This window comes from Ochotona princeps, chromosome 2, assembly GCF_030435755.1.
Source record: "Ochotona princeps isolate mOchPri1 chromosome 2, mOchPri1.hap1, whole genome shotgun sequence".
Taxonomy (NCBI): Eukaryota; Metazoa; Chordata; class Mammalia; order Lagomorpha; family Ochotonidae; genus Ochotona; species Ochotona princeps.
The window spans coordinates 748,901-776,152 of NC_080833.1; the positions used below are offsets into that span (position 1 = coordinate 748,901).

Sequence of the window (27,252 nt, forward strand, 5' to 3'; positions counted from 1 at the left end):
TTGACTTCTACAAAACAAAAGGTAAGGAGAAGCTCCAGGCCCTGGAACCATACATAAAACAAGGGAGGGGCATACATGGAGTCTGCCCTTTGAAGAATTTGGGACCTTGATCTTGTCCCTGTTGTAATGATTCTTATCTGCCTGCATTTGAAAAGGGGTGAATTCCCAAATCAGCTAGAAGGTTGTTTGAAAAACTTCTCTTTCCTGGTTTTGAGGAGGGTTCATGTTAAAATGTGTTTCCATGAATTGGGAGAAATGGTTGAAATTTGCTTAAAGCCATTGTTTTTGAAGTTTTTGAAGTATGCATATGAAGAACCTGGAAGTTTTCTTCCTTTAGTGATTCCGCCTTTATGGCTTGGCTGGGGGTTGTGTGAACTCCAGCCCTGATAGTCTACTTGACACCCCACAGGACACCTGGCAGGTCGCGTAGGCAGACCACTCCTCAGGAACGAGGTACCTGGTGTTTGATAAGATCCACCGCCCTATAGCTCATCGATTTGTACTTTTTGGAAGTTGCTAGTTTCAGGCTCACCAATATAAGCCTGCTAGATCATGACTGTATAATTAATAGCCTGAAATGTATAAAAACTGGGGGGCTTGGGCCCTGGGGCTTGCTCTCTCTTTCTCTCAGGTGCTCTCTCTGGCTCACGGGCTCGCTGTTTGCTAGTCCTGGGGATCCTGCAGCGGCTGCCCCGCCCAGCCATGTTGGGCTGGGGGAGGTGGCTGGGAGATCTAGGTTAGTTTGAATAAACCACCTTTTTGCCTTAGCAGGGACTTCAGGCTTGATGATTATCTGGGGATTTCAGAAACTGGCACAACACATACATAAAAATGCTAGTAAATATCTAAAAATAAAAAATATCTCTAATTTTGAAAGCTGTTAAAAAATTGAAGCATTGAACTTTAGATAGTCTCTGTTTAATTGGTGACTATCAAGTGTCTATCCAGCTTCAGTATGCTCTATTCTTCTAACATTTGAATTTGTTAAAATTCTTAAAGTTATGAGATGATTTTATTCATTAATTCCTGTGTTTAATGCTCATGATCTAATAGAACTGTGTTTTCAAGGGTATTTTCTGTTAGGTATTTACTTTAAAATGTTTGGGTGATCATTTATAAGTGACAGAAGTTTTTGATATGTTACTGTTCGAATCAGTTTGACTAAAAGGATGGACATTATAATGAAGAATCTTTGATCAGATATTTTAAGGCCTCTTGGCATATTTAATAGGTTTAATTCTTCTGGTTTTGAGAGTTCTAGATGGGCCCCTAGCAGCCTCAAACTCAGAAGAATGTGCTTCAAAGGATGTATCTTTCAGTTGGTAAAGTTAATTGTAGGACAGACAACTGATTCGATCTGTAAAAAAAAAAAAAGGGGGGGGGCATTGCTAAAGTTTAATAGTAAGCTATAGGTATGGTTTATTTAGATTATTAAAAGCAAAATGTAATTCTAAACAATTGATAACTTTAACACACTTAAAAGAATTCTCAAGTAGCTGTTACAAAAGCAGGTTTTGTTTTATAATATGTGTTACCTAATACACATGTACATGTTTATGTGGCAAGCTATGTAGCCTATCTTAATTGGCTTATAGATGAAAATATTCATAAATGTGAATTGCTAAGCTAACTCCTTTTGAAAATAATGTATGGATACACAATTAAGCTTTTGGAGAGGCATGTCTGTTTCTGTTTTCTCAGGACCTACAAAGCCTGTTCAGCTGAATAGTTCCGAATGTACTCAAATGGACTTACTACTCAGGACTTCAACAGAGAAGCCTTTCAAGTGCCATGATGTACAACACCCGATGACTTCTGCCTTCTATCAGGAACTACTACATGGACCCCCCTACTGCTGCTGTTTCCCCACGGTGCCCCCTCTCAGCAGGAAGTAGTTAAGAACGGATGACGCCACCCCTTTTCCCTAAAAACTTTTGGGGTCCATTTCTCTGTTTGGAAATGTAGGAGCCAGATGGGATGATAGGCATTTAGGGTCTCTGGTTCCTGGTAAAACTGTCTTGTATACATGTAACATCTTAGCACTAAGAGATTGTTAAATGTTAGTGTTTTCAACAGTACTTGTACATTGTTAAGACCTGGGTACCCCTCATGTCAGGGAAGTTGTTCTATGGCATTAGACTGGCAGCATGGATGTTAAAGGAATGGAACGGAGTTATAGCCTTGGGACTGATGGTCCTGGCCATGATTGCAGTATTGTTTCCTCTTCTCTGCCGCCTGTGCAGGCAACAAGCCCAGGAGCAGGTCACCGTTTGACAAACCATGATGGCTTTAGCTGTGGAAAACCCTAGCACTCAAGTTTGGTTGAGCATGTTGTGATGGGCAGCCAGAGACGGGTAAGATCTGGCAGAGCTGATGACCAACCTAAGACAGGGATCCCACGTGCCGCGGGTGGGGCGCCCCATGATGGGTAAGGCGTCAACTGACTGCTGGACAACCTAAGACAGGCGTCCATTTAAAAACAAAAAAAGGGGGACATGTAGGCCCCAGTCTCCCAAGGGTTAACTCTACAGCTTAGCTTGTTTCTAAGGGATAACAGAATGGGCAATCTTGGCCTAATGCTTTTAGCCCCTGGCTTGACTGCAAATTCCCTCTTCTTTACTTTCCTTTTGTTAAGATGTCCCCAGGGGAGCTTAGGTGTTGCTTGAACATTGGGATAATACTGGGAGGGACTAAGCAGACTATAAAAGACGCAGGATACTTGGAATAAATTTGGCATTCTGTGTACAAGAGTGACCCACTGCATGTTGTCTTGTGTTGTCTTATGTGTTGTCTGTTTGTAACCCTAGCCCCTCCCCTCGGCTCGGGGAATGCGGCGACGCGGGCGTTGCCGCCACCCCCCAACACCACACAGCCACCCAACACCACACAGCCCCGCCCGATACCACACAGCCCCCAACACCACACAGCCCTCAACACCACACAGCCACCCAGCACCACACAGCCCTCCAGCACCACACAGCCCTCAACACCACACAGCCTCCCAACACCACAACCCCCAACACCACACAGCCCCCAACACCACACAGCCCCCCGATACCACACAGTCCCCTGACACCACACAGCCCCCAACACCACACAGCCCCCTGACACCATACAACCCCCCGACACCACACAGCCACCCCCCGACACCACACAACCCCCCAACACCACACAGCCCCCCGACACCACACAGCCACCCGACACCACACAGCCCCCCAACACCACACAACCCCCAACACCACACAGCCCCTACACCACACAGCCCCAGCACCCTCCCCTCCAAGGGTCTGCAGTTGGTTCCTCACTGTGTGAGTGGTACCCTGGTCCCAGGGTCACTACCCGCTGCGTCTCAGCCACACTCTGAGACCTGGCCTCGTGGGGCCTCTGCCAACCACAAAGGGAAACCCTAGCCCCGACTGGGGTCTCGCAGCACCCCATCTCTGTAGCCATCACTCCTGGGGCCGGCCACCCAGCATGCTGCCAGGCGGCTGGCACACCAGAGCGCACACTCCCCAGTTCTACTTGAGATGAGCTGGCTTTTGAGCGGCACACCGGGCTGGCAGGCAGGAGGACCTGCATCCCAGCGTTAGGTGCCCCAGGATCCCCCAGACCCACCACGATGCAGCACTATGTAGGGCCGTGGGTGCTGGTTGGGGACGAGCTCAGGGCAGGGCCCTCGGGCGCGGGCTTCCCTTCCCACCCCAGGGAATGCACACCCCGAGTTCACGTGAACACCCAAGCCAGCCCGAGGCCTCACCCTCCAGCTTCTCCGACTCCTTCCGGCTCTTGCCGTCCAGCTGGCTGGACTCGTTGCCATCCAGCTGCTGCTCGGACGGACTGCTGATCGCCTTGTCATAGACGCTCTTGTCCTCGAGTGTATGCAGGCTGCTCTGGGGAGCAGGCAAGCCGTGCTCAGCGGAGGCCTGTCCTGTCCCGGGGCCAAGGTGCAACGGAGACTGCCCAAGGGCCCGCGTCAGGCTGGGCTGGCTCCTCCACACCCCAGGCCACCTGGGCACCGAGGACCCCGGCTTCCTCCAGAGCTGTCCCTCCAGTCAGGCGTCCGGCCACCTGTTGGGCCGAGGGCTGTGGCCCAGCCTGCAGGGGAAGTGAGGGCCTGGTGCTGGCCGCAGCCCTGTTCTGAGAGGCTGCAGGTCCTGAGGACCGTGCCCCATGCCGGACAACCTCGGGGTGTACCAAAGGAGTCAGAGCTGCCCCTGTCGGAGCTGTGCAGCTGGCCATGGCCAGCCACTGTGCCCTCTGTCCCAGGCACCATGGACAATGAGGGACAGACCTCAGGGAGGAGCTACAGTCCGGGCCCTTAACTGAACAGAACCACAGGGAACCAGCAACGGGCCAACGACACAGCCCACGGAGCAGCGCCTGCAGGGCACACAGCCACAGAGGGGCACGCGCACAGCACACACACTAACACAGCCACGAGGCAGCACCTGTGGGGCACCGGCCGAGTCACAGGAAAATCACACACACAGCACACTAACCAGTGCTCTGACTAGTACTCTCACTAACCATCACTTTGACTAGTGCTCTCACTAACCAGTACTCTGACTAGCACTGACTAATCACTGTGTTAGTGTGATAGTACTCTGACTAGTACTCCCTAACCATTGCTGGGACTAGTACTCTTGCTAATAGTGCTGACTAGTACTCATGCCAACCAGTGCTCTAATACTCCGTAACCAGTGTTCTCACTAGTATCCCTTAACCAGTGCTCTGACTAGCACTCCCCAGCCAGTGCTCTGACTAGTACTAATCACTGTGTTAGTGTGATAGTACTCTGACTAACCAGTGGTCTGACTAGTACTCACTAACCAGAGCTCTGACTAGTACTGCCTAACCAATATTCTGATTAGCACTCCTGCCAACCAGTGCTCTGACTAGTACTCTCACTAACCCACATGTGCACTCAGCAGGACTCACTGTTTTCAGCGCGGACTGGGTCTCTTCCAGCTCATCATACTCGCAGGCCGGAAGCAGGCTGAAGCTGGCTCCGAGACCCCCGACATTGGTCAGGGTGAGGGTCCTGGTGGCTGTCTCTCCCACTAAGTAGCTGCCAAAGTCGATGAGCTCCTTGTCGAGGGACACCTGTGTCGGAGAATCGGCGGGGGAGGCTGCGCCCCTCTGTACCCCAGGAGAGGGCTCTGTGGGAGCCAACGCCACACCACACGGAACGCTTCCCAGGTCAGGCTCAGCACTGCGCGCTTCGTCCTACAAGCAAGCCTGTCCCCAAGGGCTTGCAGCTCTCCTCTCTCTCTCTCACACAGAGTACCACAGCTCTCCTCTCTCTCTCTCACACAGAGTACCACAGCTCTCCACTCTCTCTCTCTCACACAGAGTACCACAGCTCTCCTCTCTCTCTCTCACACACAGAGTACCACAGCTCTCCTCTCTCTCTCAGACAGAGTACCACAGCTCTCCTCTCTCACACACAGAGTACCACAGCTCTCCTCTCTCTCTCTCTCTTTCTCACACAGAGTACCACAGCTCTCCTCTCTCTCTCTCACACACAGAGTACCACAGCTCTCCTCTCTCTCTCTCACACAGAGGACCAAGCTCTCATCTCTTTCTCTCACACAGAGTACCACAGCTCTCCTCTCTCTCTCACACAGAGTACCACAGCTCTCCTCTCTCTCACACAGAGTACCACAGCTCTCCTCTCTCTCTCTCTCTCTCTTTCTCACACAGAGTACCACAGCTCTCCTCTCTCTCACACAGAGTACCACAGCTCTCCTCTCTCTCACTCTCACAGAGTACCACAGCTCTCCTCTCTCTCTCTCTCTCTCTCTCACATACAGAGTACCACAGCTCTCCTCTCTCTCTCTCACACAGAGTACCACAGCTCTCCTCTCTCTCTCTCACACAGAGTACCACAGCTCTCCTCTCTCACACACAGAGTACCACAGCTCTCCTCTCTCTCTCTCTCACACAGAGTACCACAGCTCTCCTCTCTCTCTCTCACACAGAGTACCACAGCTCTCCTCTCTCACACACAGAGTACCACAGCTCTCCTCTCTCTCTCTCTCTCACACAGAGTACCACAGCTCTCCTCTCTCTCACACAGAGTACCACAGCTCTCCTCTCTCTCTCTCTCTCTCTTTCTCACACAGAGTACCACAGCTCTCCTCTCTCTCACACAGAGTACCACAGCTCTCCTCTCTCTCTCTCACACAGAGTACCACAGCTCGCCTCGCTCTCACACAGAGTACCACAGCTCTCCTCTCTCTCTCACACACAGAGTACCACAGCTCTCCTCTCTCTCACAGAGTACCACAGCTCTCCTCTCTCTCTCTCTCACACAGAGTACCACAGCTCTCCTCTCTCTCTCACACAGAGTACCACAGCTCTCCTCTCTCTCACACAGAGTACCACAGCTCTCCACTCTCTCTGGCACAGAGTACCACAGCTCTCCTTTCTCTCTCTCTCACACAGAGTACCACAACTCTCCTCTCTCTCTCACACACACACAGAGTACCACAGCTCTCCTCTCTCTCGCACAGAGTAGCACAGCTCTCCTCTCTCTCTCACACACACACAGAGTACCACAGCTCTCCTCTCTCTCGCACAGAGTACCACAACTCTCCTCTCTCTCTCTCACACATTGTACCAAGGCTCTCCACTCTCTCACACATAGTACCACAGCTCTCCTCTCTCTCTCTCTCTCTCTTTCTCTCTCTCTCTCTCACAGAGTGCCACAGCTCGCCTCTCTCTCTCAGAGAGTACCACAGCTCTCCTCTCTCTCTCTCTCTCTCTCTCTCTCTCTCTCTCTCTCTCTCTCTCTCTCTCTCTCTCTCTATCTCAAACACACACACACAAAGAGTACCACAGCTCTAATCTCTCTCACACAGAGTACCACAGCTCTCCTCTCTAACACAGAGTACCACAGCTCTCCTCTCTCACACAGAGTACCACAGCTCTCCTCTCTCTCTCTCTCACACAGAGTACCACAGCTCTCCTCTCTCTCTCTCACACAGAGTACCACAGCTCTCCTCTCTCTCTCTCACACAGAGTACCACAGCTCTCCTCTCTCTCACACAGAGGACCACAGCTCTCCTCTCTCTCACAGAGAGTACCACAGCTCTCCTCTCTCTCTCACATACACACAGAATACCACAGCTCTCCTCTCTCTCTCTCTCTCTCTCTCTCTCTCTCTCTCTCTCTCTCACAGAGTACCACAGCTCTCCTCTCTCTCACACAGAGTACCACAGCTCTCCTCTCTCTCTCTCACACAGAGCACCACAGCTCTCCTCTCTCTCTCTCTCTCACAGAGTACCACAGCTCTCCTCTCTCTCACACAGAGTACCAAGCTCTCCTCTCTCTCTCTCACACAGAGTACCAAGCTCTCATCTCTCTCTCTCACACAGAGTAGCACAGCTCTCCTCTCTCTCTCACACAGAGTACCACAGCTCTCCTCTCTCTCACACAGAGTACCACAGCTCTCCTCTCTCTCTCTCACACAGAGTACCACAGCTCTCCTCTCTCTCACACAGAGGACCACAGCTCTCCTCTCTCTCACACAGAGTACCACAGCTCTCCTTTCTCTCTCTCACACACAGAGTACCACAGCTCTCCTCTCTCTCTCACAAGAAGTACCACAGCTCTCCTCTCTCTCACACACACGCAGAGTACCACAGCTCTCCTCTCTCACATACACACAGAGTACCACAGCTCTCCTCTCTCTCTCTCACACAGAGTACCACAGCTCTCCTCTCTCTCTCTCACACAGAGTACCACAGCTCTCTCTCTCTCTCTCACACAGAGTAGCACAGCTCTCCTACTCTCACACAGAGTACCCCAGCTCTCCTCTCTCTCACACAGACACAAGGTACCACAGCTCTCCTCTCTCTCTCTCACACAGAGTACCACAGCTCTCCTCTCTCTCACACACACATTGTACCACAGCTCTCTTATCTCTCACACAGAGTACCACAGCTCTCCTCTCTCTCTCTCTCTCTCTCTCTCTCTCTCTCTCTCTCTCTCTCTCTCTCTCTGTCTCTCTTTCTCTCTCTCTCTCTCACAGAGTACCACAGCTCTCCTCTCTCTCTCTCACACAGAGTACCACAGCTCTCCTCTCTCTCTCTCACACAGAGTACCACAGCTCTCCTCTCTCTCTCACACACAGAGTACCACAGCTCTCCTCTCTCTCACACAGAGGACCACAGCTCTCCTCTCTCTCACACAGAGTACCTCAGCTCTCCTCTCTCTCACACAGAGTACCACAGCTCTCCTTTCTCACTCTCACACACAGAGTACCACAGCTCTCCTCTCTCTTACACACACAGAATATCACAGCTCTCCTCTCTCTCTCACACACAGAGTACCAAAGCTCTCCTCTCTCTCACACACATAAAGTACCACAGCTCTCATCTCTCTAACACAGAGTACCACAGCTCTCTTCTCTCTCTCTCACACAGAATACCAAAGCTCTGCTCGCTCTCTCTCACACACAGAGTACCACAGCTCTCCTCTCTCTCACACAGAGGACCACAGCTCTCCTCTCTCTCTAGCACAGACAGAGTACCACAGCTCTCCTCTCTCTCTCACACACACAGAGTGCCACAGCTCTCCTCTCTCTCTCTCTCAGACACAGAGTACCACAGCTCTCCTCTCTCTCTCTCACACAGAGGACCACAGCTCTCCTCTCTCTCACACAGAGGACCACAGCTCTCCTCTCTCTCTCACACACAGACTACCACAGCTCTCCTCTCTCTCTCACACAGACAGAGTACCACAGCTCTCCTCTCTCTCACACAGAGTACCACAGCTCTCCTCTCTCTCTCACACACACACAGAGCACCACAGCTCTCCTCTCTCTCTCACACACAGAGTACCACAGCTCTCCTCTCTCTCTCTCACACTAGTACCACAGCTCTCCTCTCTCACACAGAGTACCACAGCTCTTCTCTCACACACAGAGTAGCACAGCTCTCCTCTATCTCTCACACAAAGTACCACAGCTCTCCTCTCTCTCACACAGAGTACCACAGCTCTCCTCTCTCTCTCTCTCACACAGAGCACCACAGCTCTGCTCTCTCTCTCTCTCTCTCACAGAGTACCACAGCTCTCCTCTCCTCTCACACAGAGTAGCACAGCTTTCCTTTCTCTCTCTCTCACACAGAGTACAACAGCTCTCTTCTCTCTATCACACACAGAGTACCACATCTGTCCTCTCTCACACAGAGTACCACAGCTCTCCTCTCTCTCACACAGAGTACCACAGCTCTCCTCTCTTTCTCACACAGAGTACCACAGCTCTCCTCTCTTTCTCACACAGAGTACCACAGCTCTCCTCTTTCACACAGAGTACCACAGCTCTCCTCTCTCTCACACACACATTGTACCACAGCTCTCCTCTTTCTCACACAGAGTACCACAGCTCTCCTCTCTCTCTCTCTCTCTCTCTCTTTCTCTTTCTTTCTCTCACAGAGTACCACAGCTCTCCTCTCTCTCTCACTCACAGAGTACCACAGCTCTCCTCTCTCTCACACAGAGTACCACAGCTCTCCTCTCTCTCTCTCTCTCTCTCTCTCTCTCTCTCTCTCTCTCTCTCTCTCTCTCTCTCTCTTTCTCTTTCTTTCTCTCACAGAGTACCACAGCTCTCCTCTCTCTCTCTCTCACAGAGTACCACAGCTCTCCTCTCTCTCACACAGAGTACCACAGCTCTCCTCTCTCTCTCTCTCTCTCTCTCTCTCTCTCTCTCTCTCTCTCTCTCACAGAGTACCACAGCTCTCTTCTCTCACACAGAGTACCACAGCTCTCCTCTCTCTCTCAGACACAGAGTACCACAGCTCTCCTTTCTCTCTCTCTCACACAGAGTACCACAGCTCTCCTCTCTCTCTCACACACAGAGTACCACAGCTCTCCTCTCTCACACAGAGTACCACAGATCTCCTCTCTCTCTCACACACACAGAGTACCACAGCTCTCCTCTCTCACACAGAGTACCACAGCTCGCCTCTCTCTCTCTCACACACAGAGTACCACAGCTCTCCTCTCTCTCTCACAAGAAGTACCACAGCTCTCCTCTCTCTCACACACACACAGAGTACCACAGCACTCCTCTCTCTCACACACACACAGAGTACCACAGCTCTCCTCTCTCTCTCTCACACAGAGTACCAAAGCTCTCCTCTCTCTCTCTCACACAGAGTACCACAGCTCTCCTCTCTCTCTCTCACACACACAGAGTACCACAGCTCTCCTCTCTCTCACATGAGTAGCACAGCTCTCTTCTCTCTCACACACACATTGTACCACAGCTCTCTTATCTCTCACACAGAGTACCACAGCTCTCCTCTCTCTCTCTCTCTCTCTCTCTCTCTCTCTCTCTCTGTCTCTCTTTCTCTCTCTCTCTCTCACAGAGTACCACAGCTCTCCTCTCTCTCTCTCACACAGAGTACCACAGCTCTCCTCTCTCTCTCTCACAGAGTACCACAGCTCTCCTCTCTCTCTCACACACAGAGTACCACAGCTCTCATCTCTCACACACAGAGGACCACAGCTCTCCTCTCTCTCACACAGAGTACCACAGCTCTCCTCTCTCTCACACAGAGTACCACAGCTCTCCTCTCTCTTACACACACAGAATATCACAGCTCTCCTCTCTCTCTCACACACACACAGAGTACCACAGCTCTCCTCTCTCACACACACATAAAGTACCACAGCTCTCATCTCTCTAACACAGAGTACCACAGCTCTCCTCTCTCTCTCTCACACAGAATACCACAACTCTGCTCGCTCTCTCTCACACACAGAGTACCACAGCTCTCCTCTCTCTCACACAGAGGACTACAGCTCTCCTCTCTCTCTCACACACAGAGTACCACAGCTCTCCTCTCTCTCACACACACAAAGAGTGCCACAGCTCTCTTCTCTCTCTCTCTCTCACACAGAGTACCACAGCTCTCCTCTCTCTCTCTCACACAGAGTACTACAGCTCTCCTCTCTCTCTCTCACACAGAGTACCACAGCTCTCCTCTCTCTCACACACAGACAGAGTACCACAGCTCTCCTCTCTCTCTCTCACACAGAGTACCACAGCTCTCCTCTCTCTCTCACACACACACAGAGCACCACAGCTCTCCTCTCTCTCTCACACACAGAGTACCACAGCTTTCCTTTCTCTCTCTCTCACACAGAGTACAACAGCTCTCTTCTCTCTATCACACACAGAGTACCACAGCTCTCCTCTCTCTCTCTTACACAGAGTACCACAACTCTCTTCTCTTCACACAGAGTACCACAGCTGTCCTCTCTCACACAGAGCACCACAGCTCTCCTCTCTCTCACACAGACACAGAGTACCACAGCTCTCTCTCTCTCTCACACAGAGTAGCACAGCTCTCCTCTCTCTCACACAGAGTACCCCAGCTCTCCTTTCTCTCACACAGACACAGAGTACCACTGCTCTCCTCTCTCTCTCTCACACAGAGTACCACAGCTCTCCTCTCTCTCTCACACACAGAGTACCACAGCTCTCCTCTCTCTCACACACACAGAGTACCACAGCTCTCCTCTCTCTCACACAGAGCAGCACAGCTCTCCTTTCTCTCTCTCTCACACAGAGTACCACAGCTCTCCTCTCTCTCTCACACAGAGTACCACAGCTCTCCTCTCTCTCTCACAGAGTACCACAGCTCTCCTCTCTCTCTCACACACAGAGTACCACAGCTCTCCTCTCTCACACAGAGTACCACAGCTCTCCTCTCTCTCTCTCTCACACACAGAGTACCACAGCTCTCCTCTCTCTCTCACACAGAGTACCACAGCTCTCCTCTCTCTCACACACACACAGAGTACCACAGATCTCCTCTCTCTCACACACACACAGATTACCACAGCTCTCCTCTCTCTCTCTCACACAGAGTACCACAGCTCTCCTCTCTCTCTCTCACACAGAGTACCACAGCTCTCCTCTCTCTCACACACACACAGAGTACCACAGCTCTCCTCTCTCACACACAGAATAGCACAGCTCTCTTCTCTCTATCACACACAGAGTACCACAGCTCTCCTCTCTCTCTCTCACACAGAGTACCACAGCTCTCCTCTCTCTCACACACACATTGTACCACAGCTCTCTTATCTCTCACACAGAGTACCACAGCTCTCCTCTATCTCTCTCTCTCTCTCTCTCTCTCTCTCTCTCTCTCTCTGTCTCTCTTTCTCTCCTCTCTCTCTCACAGAGTACCACAGCTCTCCTCTCTCTCTCACATACACACAGAATACCACAGCTCTCCTCTCTCTCTCTCTCTCTCTCTCTCTCTCTCTCTCTCTCACACAGAGCACCACAGCTCTCCTCTCTCTCTCTCTCTCTCTTTCTCACACAGAGTACCACAGCTCTCCTCTCTCTCACACAGAGTAGCACAGCTCTCCTTTCTCTCTCTCACACAGAGTACCAAACTCTCATCTCTCTCTCTCACACAGAGAAGCACAGCTCTCCTCTCTCTCTCACACAGAGTACCACAGCTCTCCTCTCTCTCACACAGAGTACCACAGCTCTCCTCTCTCTCTCACACACACACAGAGTACCACAGCTGCCTCTCTCTCACACACACACAGAGTACCACAGCTCTCCTCTCTCTCTCACACACACAGAGTAGCACAGCTCTCCTCTCTCTCGCACAGAGTAGCACAGCTCTCCTCTCTCTCACACACATAAAATACCACAGCTCTCCTCTCTCTCACACAGAGTACCACAGCTCTCCTCTCTCACACAGAGTACCACAGCTCTCCTCTCTCTCTCTCTCTTTCTCTCTCTCTCTCTCACAGAGTACCACAGCTCTCTCCTCTCTCTCTCTCTCACAGAGTACCACAGCTCTCCTCACTCTCACACAGAGTACCACAGCTCTCCTCACTCTCACACAGAGTACCACAGCTCCTCTCTCTCTCTCTCACACAGAGTACCACAGCTCTCCTCTCTCTCTCTCTCACACAGAGTACCACAGCTCTCCTCTCTCTCTCTCACACAGAGTACCACAGCTCTCCTCTCTCTCTCTCTCACACAGAGTACCACAGCTCTCCTCTCTCTCTCTCTCACAGAGTACCACAGCTCTCCTCTCTCTCTCACACACAGAGTACCACAGCTCTCCTCTCTCTCACACAGAGTACCACAGCTCTCCTCTCTCTCTCACACAGAGTACCACAGCTCTCCTCTCTCTCTCTCTCACACAGAGTACCACAGCTCTCCTCTCTCTCTCACACAGAGTACCACAGCTCTCCTCTCTCTCACACAGAGTACCACAGCTCTCCTCTCTCCCTCTCACACAGAGTACCACAGCTCTCCTCTCTCTCTTTCACACAGAGTACCACAGCTCTCCTCTCTCTCACACACACACAGAGTACCACAGCTCTCCTCTCTCTCACACAGAGTACCACAGCTCTCCTCTCTCTCACACAGAGTACCACAGCTCTCCTCTCTCACACAGAGTACCACAGCTCTCCTCTCTCTCTCACATACACACAGAGTACCACAGCTCTCATCTCTCTCTCACACACAGAGTACCACAGCTCTCCTCTCTCTCACACACACACAGAGTACCACAGCTCTCCTCTCTCTCTCACACACACACAGAGTACCACAGCTCTCCTCTCTCACACACACACAGAGTACCACAGCTCTCCTCTCTCTCTCTCACACAGAGTACCACAGCTCTCCTCTCTCACACAGAGTGCCACAGCTCTCCTCTCTCTCTCACACACAGAGGACCACAGCTCTCCTCTCTCTCACACACACACAGTACCACAGCTCTCCTCTCTCACACAGAGTACCACAGCTCTCCTCTCTCTCTCTCACACACAGAGTAACACAGCTCTCCTCTCTCTCAAACACACACAGAGTACCCACAGCTCTCCTCTCTCTCTCTCACACACACACAGAGTACCACAGCTCTCCTCTCTCTCTCACAGAGTACCACAGCTCTTCTCTCTCTCACAGAGTACCACAGCTCTCCTCTCTCTCACACAGAGTACCACAGCTCTCCTCTCTCACACAGAGTACCACAGCTCTCCACTCTCTCTCACACACACAGAGTACCACAACTCTCCTCTCTCTCTCACACATAAAGTACCACAGCTCTCCTCTCTCTCACACAGAGGACCACAGCTCTCCTCTCTCTCTCTCACACAGAGTACCACAGCTCTCCTCTCTCTCACGCACAGTACCACAGCTCTCCTCTCTCTCAGAGTACCACAGCTCTCCTCTCTCTCTCTTACAGAGTACCACACCTGTCCTCTCTCTCTCTCTCTCACAGAGTACCACAGCTCTCCTCTCTCTCACACAGAGTACCACAGCTCTCCTCTCTCTCACACAGAGTACCACAGCTCTCCTCTCTCTCACACACACACAGAGAGAGTACCACAGCTCTCCTCTCTCTCACACTGAGTACCACAGCTCTCCTCTCTCTCTCACACACACACAGAGTACCACAGCTCTACTCTCTCTCACACACACACACAGAGTACCACAGCTCTCCTCTCTCTCTCACACACACAGAGAGTACCACAGCTCTCCTCTCTCTCACACTGAGTACCACAGCTCTCCTCTCTCTCTCACACACACACAGAGTACCACAGCTCTACTCTCTCTCACACACACACACAGAGTACCACAGCTCTCCTCTCTCTCTCACACACACAGAGAGTACCACAGCTCTCCTCTCTCTCACACAGAGTACCACAGCTCTCCTCTCTCTCTCTTACACAGAGTACCACAACTCTCCTCTCTCTCACACACACACACAGAGTACCACAGCTCTCCTCTCTGACACAGAGTACCACAGCTCTCCTCTCTCTCTCACACACATTGTACCACAGCTCTCCTCTCTCTCACAGAGTACCACAGCTCTCCTCTCTCTCACACAGAGTACCACAGCTCTCCTCTCTCACACAGAGTTCCACAGCTCTCTCTCTCTCACACACACAGAGTACCACAGCTCTCCTCTCTCTCTCACACACAGTGTACCACAGCTCTCCTCTCTCTCACACACACATTATACCACAGCTCTCTATCTCTCACACAGAGTACCACAGCTCTCCTCTCTCTTACACACACAGAATATCACAGCTCTCCTCTCTCTCTCACACACACACAGAGTACCACAGCTCTCCTCTCTCACACACACATAAGGAACCACAGCTCTCATCTCTCTAACACAGAGTACCACAGCTCTCCTCTCTCTCTCTCACACAGAATACCACAACTCTGCTCGCTCTCTCTCACACACAGAGTACCACAGCTCTCCTCTCTCTCACACAGAGGACCACAGCTCTCCTCTCTCTCTCACACACAGAGTACCACAGCTCTCCTCTCTCTCACACACACAGAGTACTACAGCTCTCCTCTCTCTCACACACACACAGAGTGCCACAGCTCTCTTCTCTCTCTCTCTCTCTCTCACACAGGGTACCACAGATCTCCTCTCTCTCTCTCACACAGAGTACTACAGCTTTCCTCTCTCTCTCTCACACAGAGTACCACAGCTCTCCTCTCTCTCACACACAGACAGAGTACCACAGCTCTCCTCTCTCTCACACAGAGTACCACAGCTCTCCTCTCTCTCTCTCACACACACAGAGCACCACAGCTCTCCTCTCTCTCTCACACACAGAGTACCACAGCTCTCCTCTCTCTCTCTCACACTAGTACCACAGCTCTCCTCTCTCACACAGAGTACCACAGCTCTCCTCTCTCTCTCACACACAGAGTAGCACAGCTCTCCTCTATCTCTCACACAGAGTACCACAGCTCTCCTCTCTCTCACACAGAGTAGCACAGCTTTCCTTTCTCTCTCTCTCACACAGAGTACAACAGCTCTCTTCTCTCTATCTCACACAGAGTACCACAGCTCTCCTCTCTCTCTCTTACACAGAGTACCACAACTCTCTTCTCTTCACACAGAGTACCACAGCTCTCCTCTCTGTCTCACACAGAGTACCACAGCTCTCCTCTCTCTCACACACAGAGTAGCACAGCTCTCCTCTCTCTCTCACACACACACAGAGTACCACAGCTCTCCTCTCTCTCTCACACACAGAGTACCACAGCGCTCCTCTCTCTCACACAGATTAGCACAGCTCTCCTCTCTGTCACACACATAAAGTACCACAGCTCTCCTCACTCTCACACACACAGACAGAGTACCACAGCTCTCCTCTCTCTCACACAGAGTACCACAGCTCTCCTCTCTCTCTCACACACACACAGAGTACCACAGCTCTCCTCTCTCACACACACACACACAGAGTACCACAGCTCTCCTCTCTCTCTCACACACACACAGAGTACCACAGCTCTCCTCTCTCTCACACAGAGTACCACAGCTCTCCTCTCTCTCTCACACATAAAGTACCACAGCTCTCCTCTCTCTCACACAGAGTACCACAGCTCTCCTCTCTTTCTCACACAGAGTACCACAGCTCTCCTCTCTCTCTCACACACACACAGAGTACCACAGCTCTCCTCTCTCTCACACAGAGTACCACAGCTCTCCTCTCTCTCTCACACATAAAGTACCACAGCTCTCCTCTCTCTCACACAGAGTACCACAGCTCTCCTCTCTCTCTCACACACACACAGAGTACCACAGCTCTCCTCTCTCACACACACACATTATACCACAGCTCTCCTCTCTCTCTCACACACACACAGAGTACCACAGCTCTCCTCTCTCTCTCACACACATTGTACCACAGCTCTCCTCTCTCTCTCACACATAAAGTACCACAGCTCTCCTCTCTCACACACAGAATACCACAGCTCTCCTCTCTTTCTCACACAGAGTACCACAGCTCTCCTCTCTCTCTCACACACACACAGAGTACCACAGCTCTCCTCTCTCTCACACAGAGTACCACAGCTCTCCACTCTCTCTCACACATAAAGTACCACAGCTCTCCTCTCTCTCACACAGAGTACCACAGCTCTCCTCTCTCACACAGAGTACCACAGCTCTCCTCTTTCTTACACACACAGAATATCACAGCTCTCCTCTCTCTCTCACACACAGAGTACCACAGCTCTCCTCTCTCTCACACACATAAAGTACCACAGCTCTCATCTCTCTAACACAGAGTACCACAGCTCTCCTCTCTCTCTCTCACACAGAATACCACAGCTCTGCTCGCTCTCTCTCACACACAGAGTACCACAGCTCTCCTCTCTCTCACACAGAGGACCACAGCTCTCCTCTCTCTCTCACACACAGAGTACCACAGCTCTCCTCTCTCTCACACACACACAGAGTGCCACAGCTCTCTTCTCTCTCTCTCTCTCTCTCTCACACAGAGTAGCACAGATCTCTCTCTCTCTCACACAGAGTACTACAGCTTTTCTCTCTCTCTCTCACACAGAGTACCACAGCTCTCCTCTCTCTCACACACAGACAGAGTACCACAGCTCTCCTCTCTCTCACACAGAGTACCACAGCTCTCCTCTCTCTCTCTCACACACACAGAGTACCACAGCTCTCCTCTCTCTCTCACACACAGAGTACCACAGCTCTCCTCTCTCTCTCTCACACTAGTACCACAGCTCTCCTCTCTCACACAGAGTACCACAGCTCTCCTCTCTCTCTCACACACAGAGTAGCACAGCTCTCCTCTATCTCTCACACAGAGTACCACAGCTCTCCTCTCTCTCACACAGAGTAGCACAGCTTTCCTTTCTCTCTCTCTCACACAGAGTACAACAGCTCTCTTCTCTCTATCTCACACAGAGTACCACAGCTCTCCTCTCTCTCTCTTACACAGAGTACCCACAACTCTCTTCTCTTCACACAGAGTACCACAGCTCTCCTCTCTCTCTCACACAGAGTACCACAGCTCTCCTCTCTCTCACACTGAGTACCACAGCTCTCCTCTCTCTCTCTCACACACACAGAGTACCACAGCTCTCCTCTCTCTCTCTCACACAGAGTACCACAGCTCTCCTCACTCTCACACACACAGACAGAGTACCACAGCTCTCCTCTCTCTCACACAGAGTACCACAGCTCTCCTCTCTCTCTCTCACACACACAGAGTACCACAGCTCTCCTCTCTCACACACACACACACAGAGTACCACAGCTCTCCTCTCTCTCTCACACACACACAGAGTACCACAGCTCTCCTCTCTCTCACACAGAGTACCACAGCTCTCCTCTCTCTCTCACACATAAAGTACCACAGCTCTCCTCTCTCTCACACAGAGTACCACAGCTCTCCTCTCTTTCTCACACAGAGTACCACAGCTCTCCTCTCTCTCACACACACACACAGAGTACCACAGCTCTCCTCTCTCTCACACAGAGTACCACAGCTCTCCTCTCTCTCTCACACATAAAGTACCACAGCTCTCCTCTCTCTCACACAGAGTACCACAGCTCTCCTCTCTCTCTCACACACACACAGAGTACCACAGCTCTCCTCTCTCACACACACACAGAGTACCACAGCTCTCCTCTCTCTCTCACACACACACAGAGTACCACAGCTCTCCTCTCTCTCACACAAAGTACCACAGCTCTCCTCTCTCTCTCACACATAAAGTACCACAGCTCTCCTCTCTCTCTCTCACACAGAGTACCACAGCTCTCCTCTCTTTCTCACACAGAGTACCACAGCTCTCCTCTCTCTCACACACACACACACAGAGTACCACAGCTCTCCTCTCTCTCACACAGAGTACCACAGCTCTCCTCTCTCTCTCACACATAAAGTACCACAGCTCTCCTCTCTCTCACACAGAGTACCACAGCTCTCCTCTCTCACACAGAGTACCACAGCTCTCCTCTCTCTCTCACACACATTGTACCACAGCTCTCCTCTCTCTCACACAGAGTACCACAGCTCTCCTCTCTCTCTCTCACACAGAATACCACAACTCTGCTCGCTCTCTCTCACACACAGAGTACCACAGCTCTCCTCTCTCTCTCTCACACCCAGTACCAAGCTCTACTCTCTCTCTCTCACACAGAGTACCACAGCTCTCCTCTCTCTCTCACACAGAGTACCACAGCTCTCCTCTCTCTCACACAGAGTACCACAGCTCTCCTCTCTCTCACACACACGCAGAGTACCACAGCTCTCCTCTCTCTCACACACACACAGAGTACCACAGCTCTCCTCTCTCTCTCTCACACAGAGTACCACAGCTCTCCTCTCTCTCACACAGAGTACCACAGCTCTCCTCTCTCTCTCTCACACACACAGAGTACCACAGCTCTCCTCTCTCACACACACACACACAGAGTACCACAGCTCTCCTCTCTCTCTCACACACACACAGAGTACCACAGCTCTCCTCTCTCTCTCACACACACACAGAGTACCACAGCTCTCCTCTCTCACACACACACAGAGTACCACAGCTCTCCTCTAACTCTCACACACACACAGAGTACCACAGCTCTCCTCTCTCTCACACAGAGTACCACAGCTCTCCTCTCTCTCTCACACATAAAGTACCACAGCTCTCCTCTCTCTCACACAGAGTACCACAGCTCTCCTCTCTTTCTCACACAGAGTACCACAGCTCTCCTCTCTCTCTCACACACACACAGAGTACCACAGCTCTCCTCTCTCTCACACAGAGTACCACAGCTCTCGTCTCTCTCTCACACATAAAGTACCACAGCTCTCCTCTCTCTCACACAGAGTACCACAGCTCTCCTCTCTCACACAGAGTACCACAGCTCTCCTCTCTCCTCACACACACATTGTACCACAGCTCTCCTCTCTCTCACACAGAGTACCACAGCTCTCCTCTCTCTCTCTCTCTTTCTCTCTCTCTCTCTCTCTCTCTCTCTCTCTCTCTCTCTCTCTCTCTTTCTCTTTCTTTCTCTCACAGAGTACCACAGCTCTCCTCTCTCACACAGAGTACCACAGCTCTCCTCTCTCTCACACAGAGTAGCACAGCTCTCCTTTATCTCTCTCTCACACAGAGTACCACAGCTCTCCTCTCTCTCTCACACAGAGTGCCACAGCTCTCCTCTCTCTCTCACACACAGAGTACCACAGCTCTCCTCTCTCACACAGAGTACCACAGCTCTCCTCTCTCTCTCACACACACAGAGTACCACAGCTCTCCTCTCTCTCTCACAAGAAGTACCACAGCTCTCCTCTCTCTCACACACACGCAGAGTACCACAGCTCTCCTCTCTCTCACACACACACAGAGTACCACAGCTCTCCTCTCTATCTCTCACACAGAGTACCACAGCTCTCCTCTCTCTCTCTCACACAGAGTACCACAGCTCTCCTCTCTCGCTCTCACACACAGAGTACCACAGGTCTCCTCTCTCTCTCTCACACAGAGTACCACAGCTCTCCTCTCTCTCACACACACATTATACCACAGCTCTCTTATCTCTCACACAGAGTACCACAGCTCTCCTCTCTCTCAAACACACGCAGAGTACCACAGCTCTCCTCTCTCTCACACACACAGAGTACCACAGCTCTCCTCTCTATCTCTAACACAGAGTACCACAGCTCTCCTCTCTCTCTCTCACACAGAATACCACAGCTCTGCTCGCTCTCTCTCACACACAGAGTACCACAGCTCTCCTCTCTCTCACACAGAGGACCACAGCTCTCCTCTCTCTCTCACACACAGAGTACCACAGCTCTCCTCTCTCTCACACACACACAGAGTGCCACAGCTCTCTTCTCTCTCTCTCTCTCTCTCACACAGAGTACCACAGATCTCTCTCTCTCTCACACAGAGTACTACAGCTTTTCTCTCTCTCTCTCACACAGAGTACCACAGCTCTCCTCTCTCTCACACACAGACAGAGTACCACAGCTCTCCTCTCTCTCACACAGAGTACCACAGCTCTCCTCTCTCTCTCTCACACACACAGAGTACCACAGCTCTCCTCTCTCTCTCACACACAGAGTACCACAGCTCTCCTCTCTCTCTCTCACACTAGTACCACAGCTCTCCTCTCTCACACAGAGTACCACAGCTCTCCTCTCTCTCTCACACACAGAGTAGCACAGCTCTCCTCTATCTCTCACACAGAGTACCACAGCTCTCGTCTCTCTCACACAGAGTAGCACAGCTTTCCTTTCTCTCTCTCTCACACAGAGTACAACAGATCTCTTCTCTCTATCTCACACAGAGTACCACAGCTCTCCTCTCTCTCTCTCACACACACAGAGTACCACAGCTCTCCTCTCTCTCTCTCACACAGAGTACCACAGCTCTCCTCACTCTCACACACACAGACAGAGTACCACAGCTCTCCTCTCTCTCACACAGAGTACCACAGCTCTCCTCTCTCTCTCACACACACACAGAGTACCACAGCTCTCCTCTCTCTCACACACACACACAGAGTACCACAGCTCTCCTCTCTCTCTCACACACACACAGAGTACCACAGCTCTCCTCTCTCTCACACAGAGTACCACAGCTCTCCTCTCTCTCTCACACATAAAGTACCACAGCTCTCCTCTCTCTCACACAGAGTACCACAGCTCTCCTCTCTTTCTCACACAGAGTACCACAGCTCTCCTCTCTCTCACACACACACACAGAGTACCACAGCTCTCCTCTCTCTCACACAGAGTACCACAGCTCTCCTCTCTCTCTCACACATAAAGTACCACAGCTCTCCTCTCTCTCACACAGAGTACCACAGCTCTCCTCTCTCTCTCACACACACACAGAGTACCACAGCTCTCCTCTCTCACACACACACACAGAGTACCACAGCTCTCCTCTCTCTCTCACACACACACAGAGTACCACAGCTCTCCTCTCTCTCACACAAAGTACCACAGCTCTCCTCTCTCTCTCACACATAAAGTACCACAGCTCTCCTCTCTCACACACAGAATACCACAGCTCTCCTCTCTGTCTCACACAGAGTACCACAGCTCTCCTCTCTCTCTCACACACACACACAGAGTACCCCAGCTCTCCTCTCTCTCACACAGAGTACCACAGCTCTCCTCTCTCTCTCTCACACATAAAGTACCACAGCTCTCCTCTCTCTCACACAGAGTACCACAGCTCTCCTCTCTCACACAGAGTACCACAGCTCTCCTCTCTCTCTCACACACATTGTACCACAGCTCTCCTCTCTCTCACACAGAGTACCACAGCTCTACTCTCTCTCTCTCACACAGAATACCACAACTCTGCTCGCTCTCTCTCACACACAGAGTACCACAGCTCTCCTCTCTCTCTCTCACACCCAGTACCAAGCTCTACTCTCTCTCTCTCACACAGAGTACCACAGCTCTCCTCTCTCTCTCACACAGAGTACCACAGCTCTCCTCTCTCTCACACAGAGTACCACAGCTCTCCTCTCTCTCACTCTCACAGAGTACCACAGCTCTCCTCTCGTCTCTCTCACACAGAGTACCACAGCTCTCCTCTCTCTCACACAGAGTAGCAGAGCTCTCCTCTCTCTCTCACACATAAAGTACCACAGCTCTCCTCACTCTCACACACACAGACAGAGTACCACAGCTCTCCTCTCTCTCACACAGAGTACCACAGCTCTCCTCTCTCTCTCACACACACAGAGTACCACAGCTCTCCTCTCTCACACACACACAGAGTACCACAGCTCTCCTCTCTCTCTCACACACACACAGAGTACCACAGCTCTCCTCTCTCTCACACAGAGTACCACAGCTCTCGTCTCTCTCTCACACATAAAGTACCACAGCTCTCCTCTCTCTCACACAGAGTACCATAGCTCTCCTCTCTCACACACACACATTGTACCACAGCTCTCCTCTCTCTCACACAGAGTACCACAGCTCTCCTCTCTCTCTCTCTCTCTCTCTCTCTCTCTCTCTCTCTCTTTCTCTTTCTTTCTCTCACAGAGTACCACAGCTCTCCTCTCTCACACAGAGTACCACAGCTCTCCTCTCTCTCACACAGAGTAGCACAGCTCTCCTTTATCTCTCTCTCACACAGAGTACCACAGCTCTCCTCTCTCTCTCACACAGAGTGCCACAGCTCTCCTCTCTCTCTCACACACAGAGTACCACAGCTCTCCTCTCTCACACAGAGTACCACAGCTCTCCTCTCTCTCTCACACACACAGAGTACCACAGCTCTCCTCTCTCTCTCAAAAGAAGTACCACAGCTCTCCTCTCTCTCACACACGCAGAGTACCACAGCTCTCCTCTCTCTCACACACACACAGAGTACCACAGCTCTCCTCTCTATCTCTCACACAGAGTACCACAGCTCTCCTCTCTCTCTCTCACACAGAGTACCACAGCTCTCCTCTCTCGCTCTCACACACAGAGTACCACAGCTCTCCTCTCTCTCTCCATCACACAGAGTACCACAGCTCTCCTCTCTCTCACACACACATTATACCACAGCTCTCTTATCTCTCACACAGAGTACCACAGCTCTCCTCTCTCTCTCCCTCTCTCTCTCTCTCTCTCTCTCTCTCTCTCTCTCTCTCTCTCTCTCTCTCTCTCTCTCTTTCTCTCTCTCTCTCTCACAGAGTACCACAGCTCTCCTCTCTCTCTCTCACACAGAGTACCACAGCTCTCCTCTCTCTCTCTCACACAGAGTACCACAGCTCTCCTCTCTCTCACACACACAGAGTACCACAGCTACTCTCTCTCTCACACAGAGGACCACAGCTCTCCTTTCTCTCTCTCACACACAGAGTACCACAGCTCTCCTCTCTCTTACACACACAGAATATCACAGCTCTCCTCTCTCTCTCACACACAGAGTACCACAGCTCTCCTCTCTCTCACACACATAAAGTACCACAACTCTCATCTCTCTAACACAGAGTACCACAGCTCTCCTCTCTCTCTCACACAGAATACCACAGCTCTGCTCGCTCTCTCTCACACACAGAGTACCACAGCTCTCCTCTCTCTCACACAGAGGACCACAGCTCTCCTCTCTCTCACACACACAGAGTACCACAGCTCTCCTCTCTCTCACACACACACAGAGTGCCACAGCTCTCCTCTCTCACACACACACAGAGTACCACAGCTCTCCTCTCTCTCTCACACACACACAGAGTACCACAGCTCTCCTCTCTCTCACACAAAGTACCACAGCTCTCCTCTCTCTCTCACACATAAAGTACCACAGCTCTCCTCTCTCACACACAGAATACCACAGCTCTCCTCTCTTTCTCACACAGAGTACCACAGCTCTCCTCTCTCTCACACACACACACACAGAGTACCACAGCTCTCCTCTCTCTCACACAGAGTACCACAGCTCTCCTCTCTCTCTCACACATAAAGTACCACAGCTCTCCTCTCTCTCACACAGAGTACCACAGCTCTCCTCTCTCACACAGAGTACCACAGCTCTCCTCTCTCTCTCACACACATTGTACCACAGCTCTCCTCTCTCTCACACAGAGTACCACAGCTCTCCTCTCTCTCTCTCACACAGAATACCACAACTCTGCTCGCTCTCTCTCACACACAGAGTACCACAGCTCTCCTCTCTCTCTCTCACACCCAGTACCAAGCTCTACTCTCTCTCTCTCACACAGAGTACCACAGCTCTCCTCTCTCTCTCACACAGAGTACCACAGCTCTCCTCTCTCTCACACAGAGTACCACAGCTCTCCTCTCTCTCACACACACGCAGAGTACCACAGCTCTCCTCTCTCTCACACACACACAGAGTACCACAGCTCTCCTCTCTCTCTCTCACACAGAGTACCACAGCTCTCCTCTCTCTCACACAGAGTAGCAGAGCTCTCCTCTCTCTCTCACACATAAAGTACCACAGCTCTCCTCACTCTCACACACACAGACAGAGTACCACAGCTCTCCTCTCTCTCACACAGAGTACCACAGCTCTCCTCTCTCTCTCACACACACACAGAGTACCACAGCTCTCTCCTCTCTCACACACACACAGAGTACCACAGCTCTCCTCTAACTCTCACACACACACAGAGTACCACAGCTCTCCTCTCTCTCACACAGAGTACCACAGCTCTCCTCTCTCTCTCACACATAAAGTACCACAGCTCTCCTCTCTCTCACACAGAGTACCACAGCTCTCCTCTCTTTCTCACACAGAGTACCACAGCTCTCCTCTCTCTCTCACACACACACAGAGTACCACAGCTCTCCTCTCTCTCACACAGAGTACCACAGCTCTCGTCTCTCTCTCACACATAAAGTACCACAGCTCTCCTCTCTCTCACACAGAGTACCACAGCTCTCCTCTCTCACACAGAGTACCACAGCTCTCCTCTCTCTCACACACACATTGTACCACAGCTCTCCTCTCTCTCACACAGAGTACCACAGCTCTCCTCTCTCTCTCTCTCTCTCTCTCTCTTCTCTCTCTCTCTCTCTCTCTCTCTCTTTCTCTTTCTTTCTCTCACAGAGTACCACAGCTCTCCTCTCTCACACAGAGTACCACAGCTCTCCTCTCTCTCACACAGAGTAGCACAGCTCTCCTTTATCTCTCTCTCACACAGAGTACCACAGCTCTCCTCTCTCTCTCACACAGAGTGCCACAGCTCTCCTCTCTCTCTCACACACAGAGTACCACAGCTCTCCTCTCTCACACAGAGTACCACAGCTCTCCTCTCTCTCTCACACACACAGAGTACCACAGCTCTCCTCTCTCTCTCACAAGAAGTACCACAGCTCTCCTCTCTCTCACACACACGCAGAGTACCACAGCTCTCCTCTCTCTCACACACACACAGAGTACCACAGCTCTCCTCTCTATCTCTCACACAGAGTACCACAGCTCTCCTCTCTCTCTCTCACACAGAGTACCACAGCTCTCCTCTCTCGCTCTCACACACAGAGTACCACAGGTCTCCTCTCTCTCTCTCACACAGAGTACCACAGCTCTCCTCTCTCTCACACACACATTATACCACAGCTCTCTTATCTCTCACACAGAGTACCACAGCTCTCCTCTCTCTCACACACGCAGAGTACCACAGCTCTCCTCTCTCTCACACACACAGAGTACCACAGCTCTCCTCTCTATCTCTAACACAGAGTACCACAGCTCTCCTCTCTCTCTCTCACACAGAATACCACAGCTCTGCTCGCTCTCTCTCACACACAGAGTACCACAGCTCTCCTCTCTCTCACACAGAGGACCACAGCTCTCCTCTCTCTCTCACACACAGAGTACCACAGCTCTCCTCTCTCTCACACACACACAGAGTGCCACAGCTCTCTTCTCTCTCTCTCTCTCTCTCACACAGAGTACCACAGATCTCTCTCTCTCTCTCACACAGAGTACTACAGCTTTTCTCTCTCTCTCTCACACAGAGTACCACAGCTCTCCTCTCTCTCACACACAGACAGAGTACCACAGCTCTCCTCTCTCTCACACAGAGTACCACAGCTCTCCTCTCTCTCTCACACACACAGAGTACCACAGCTCTCCTCTCTCTCTCACACACAGAGTACCACAGCTCTCCTCTCTCTCTCTCACACTAGTACCACAGCTCTCCTCTCTCACACAGAGTACCACAGCTCTCCTCTCTCACTCACACACAGAGTAGCACAGCTCTCCTCTATCTCTCACACAGAGTACCACAGCTCTCGTCTCTCTCACACAGAGTAGCACAGCTTTCCTTTCTCTCTCTCTCACACAGAGTACAACAGATCTCTTCTCTCTATCTCACACAGAGTACCACAGCTCTCCTCTCTCTCTCTTACACAGAGTACCACAACTCTCTTCTCTTCACACAGAGTACCACAGCTCTCCTCTCTCTCTCTCACACAGAGTACCACAGCTCTCCTCTCTCTCACACTGAGTACCACAGCTCTCCTCTCTCTCTCTCACACACACAGAGTACCACAGCTCTCCTCTCTCTCTCTCACACAGAGTACCACAGCTCTCCTCACTCTCACACACACAGACAGAGTACCACAGCTCTCCTCTCTCTCACACAGAGTACCACAGCTCTCCTCTCTCTCTCACACACACACAGAGTACCACAGCTCTCCTCTCTCTCACACACACACACAGAGTACCACATCTCTCCTCTCTCTCTCACACACACACAGAGTACCACAGCTCTCCTCTCTCTCACACAGAGTACCACAGCTCTCCTCTCTCTCTCACACATAAAGTACCACAGCTCTCCTCTCTCTCACACAGAGTACCACAGCTCTCCTCTCTTTCTCACTCAGAGTACCACAGCTCTCCTCTCTCTCACACACACACACAGAGTACCACAGCTCTCCTCTCTCTCACACAGAGTACCACAGCTCTCCTCTCTCTCTCACACATAAAGTACCACA

The 27,252-nt window shown here is 51.5% G+C and overlaps 1 protein-coding gene across 1 annotated transcript in view; it reads right to left on the reverse strand.

Annotated features, from left to right (window-relative positions):
* CFAP74 (cilia and flagella associated protein 74) overlaps positions 1-27,252 on the reverse strand; it is a 146,520-nt gene that overhangs the window by 14,377 nt on the left and 104,891 nt on the right. The window contains exons 16-17 of the mRNA XM_058661000.1: positions 4,939-5,103; positions 3,758-3,890 (exon numbers count right to left, since the gene is read on the reverse strand). Coding sequence (XP_058516983.1) covers positions 3,758-3,890; positions 4,939-5,103 — 298 coding nt within the window. The remainder of the gene's footprint in view (positions 1-3,757; positions 3,891-4,938; positions 5,104-27,252) is intronic.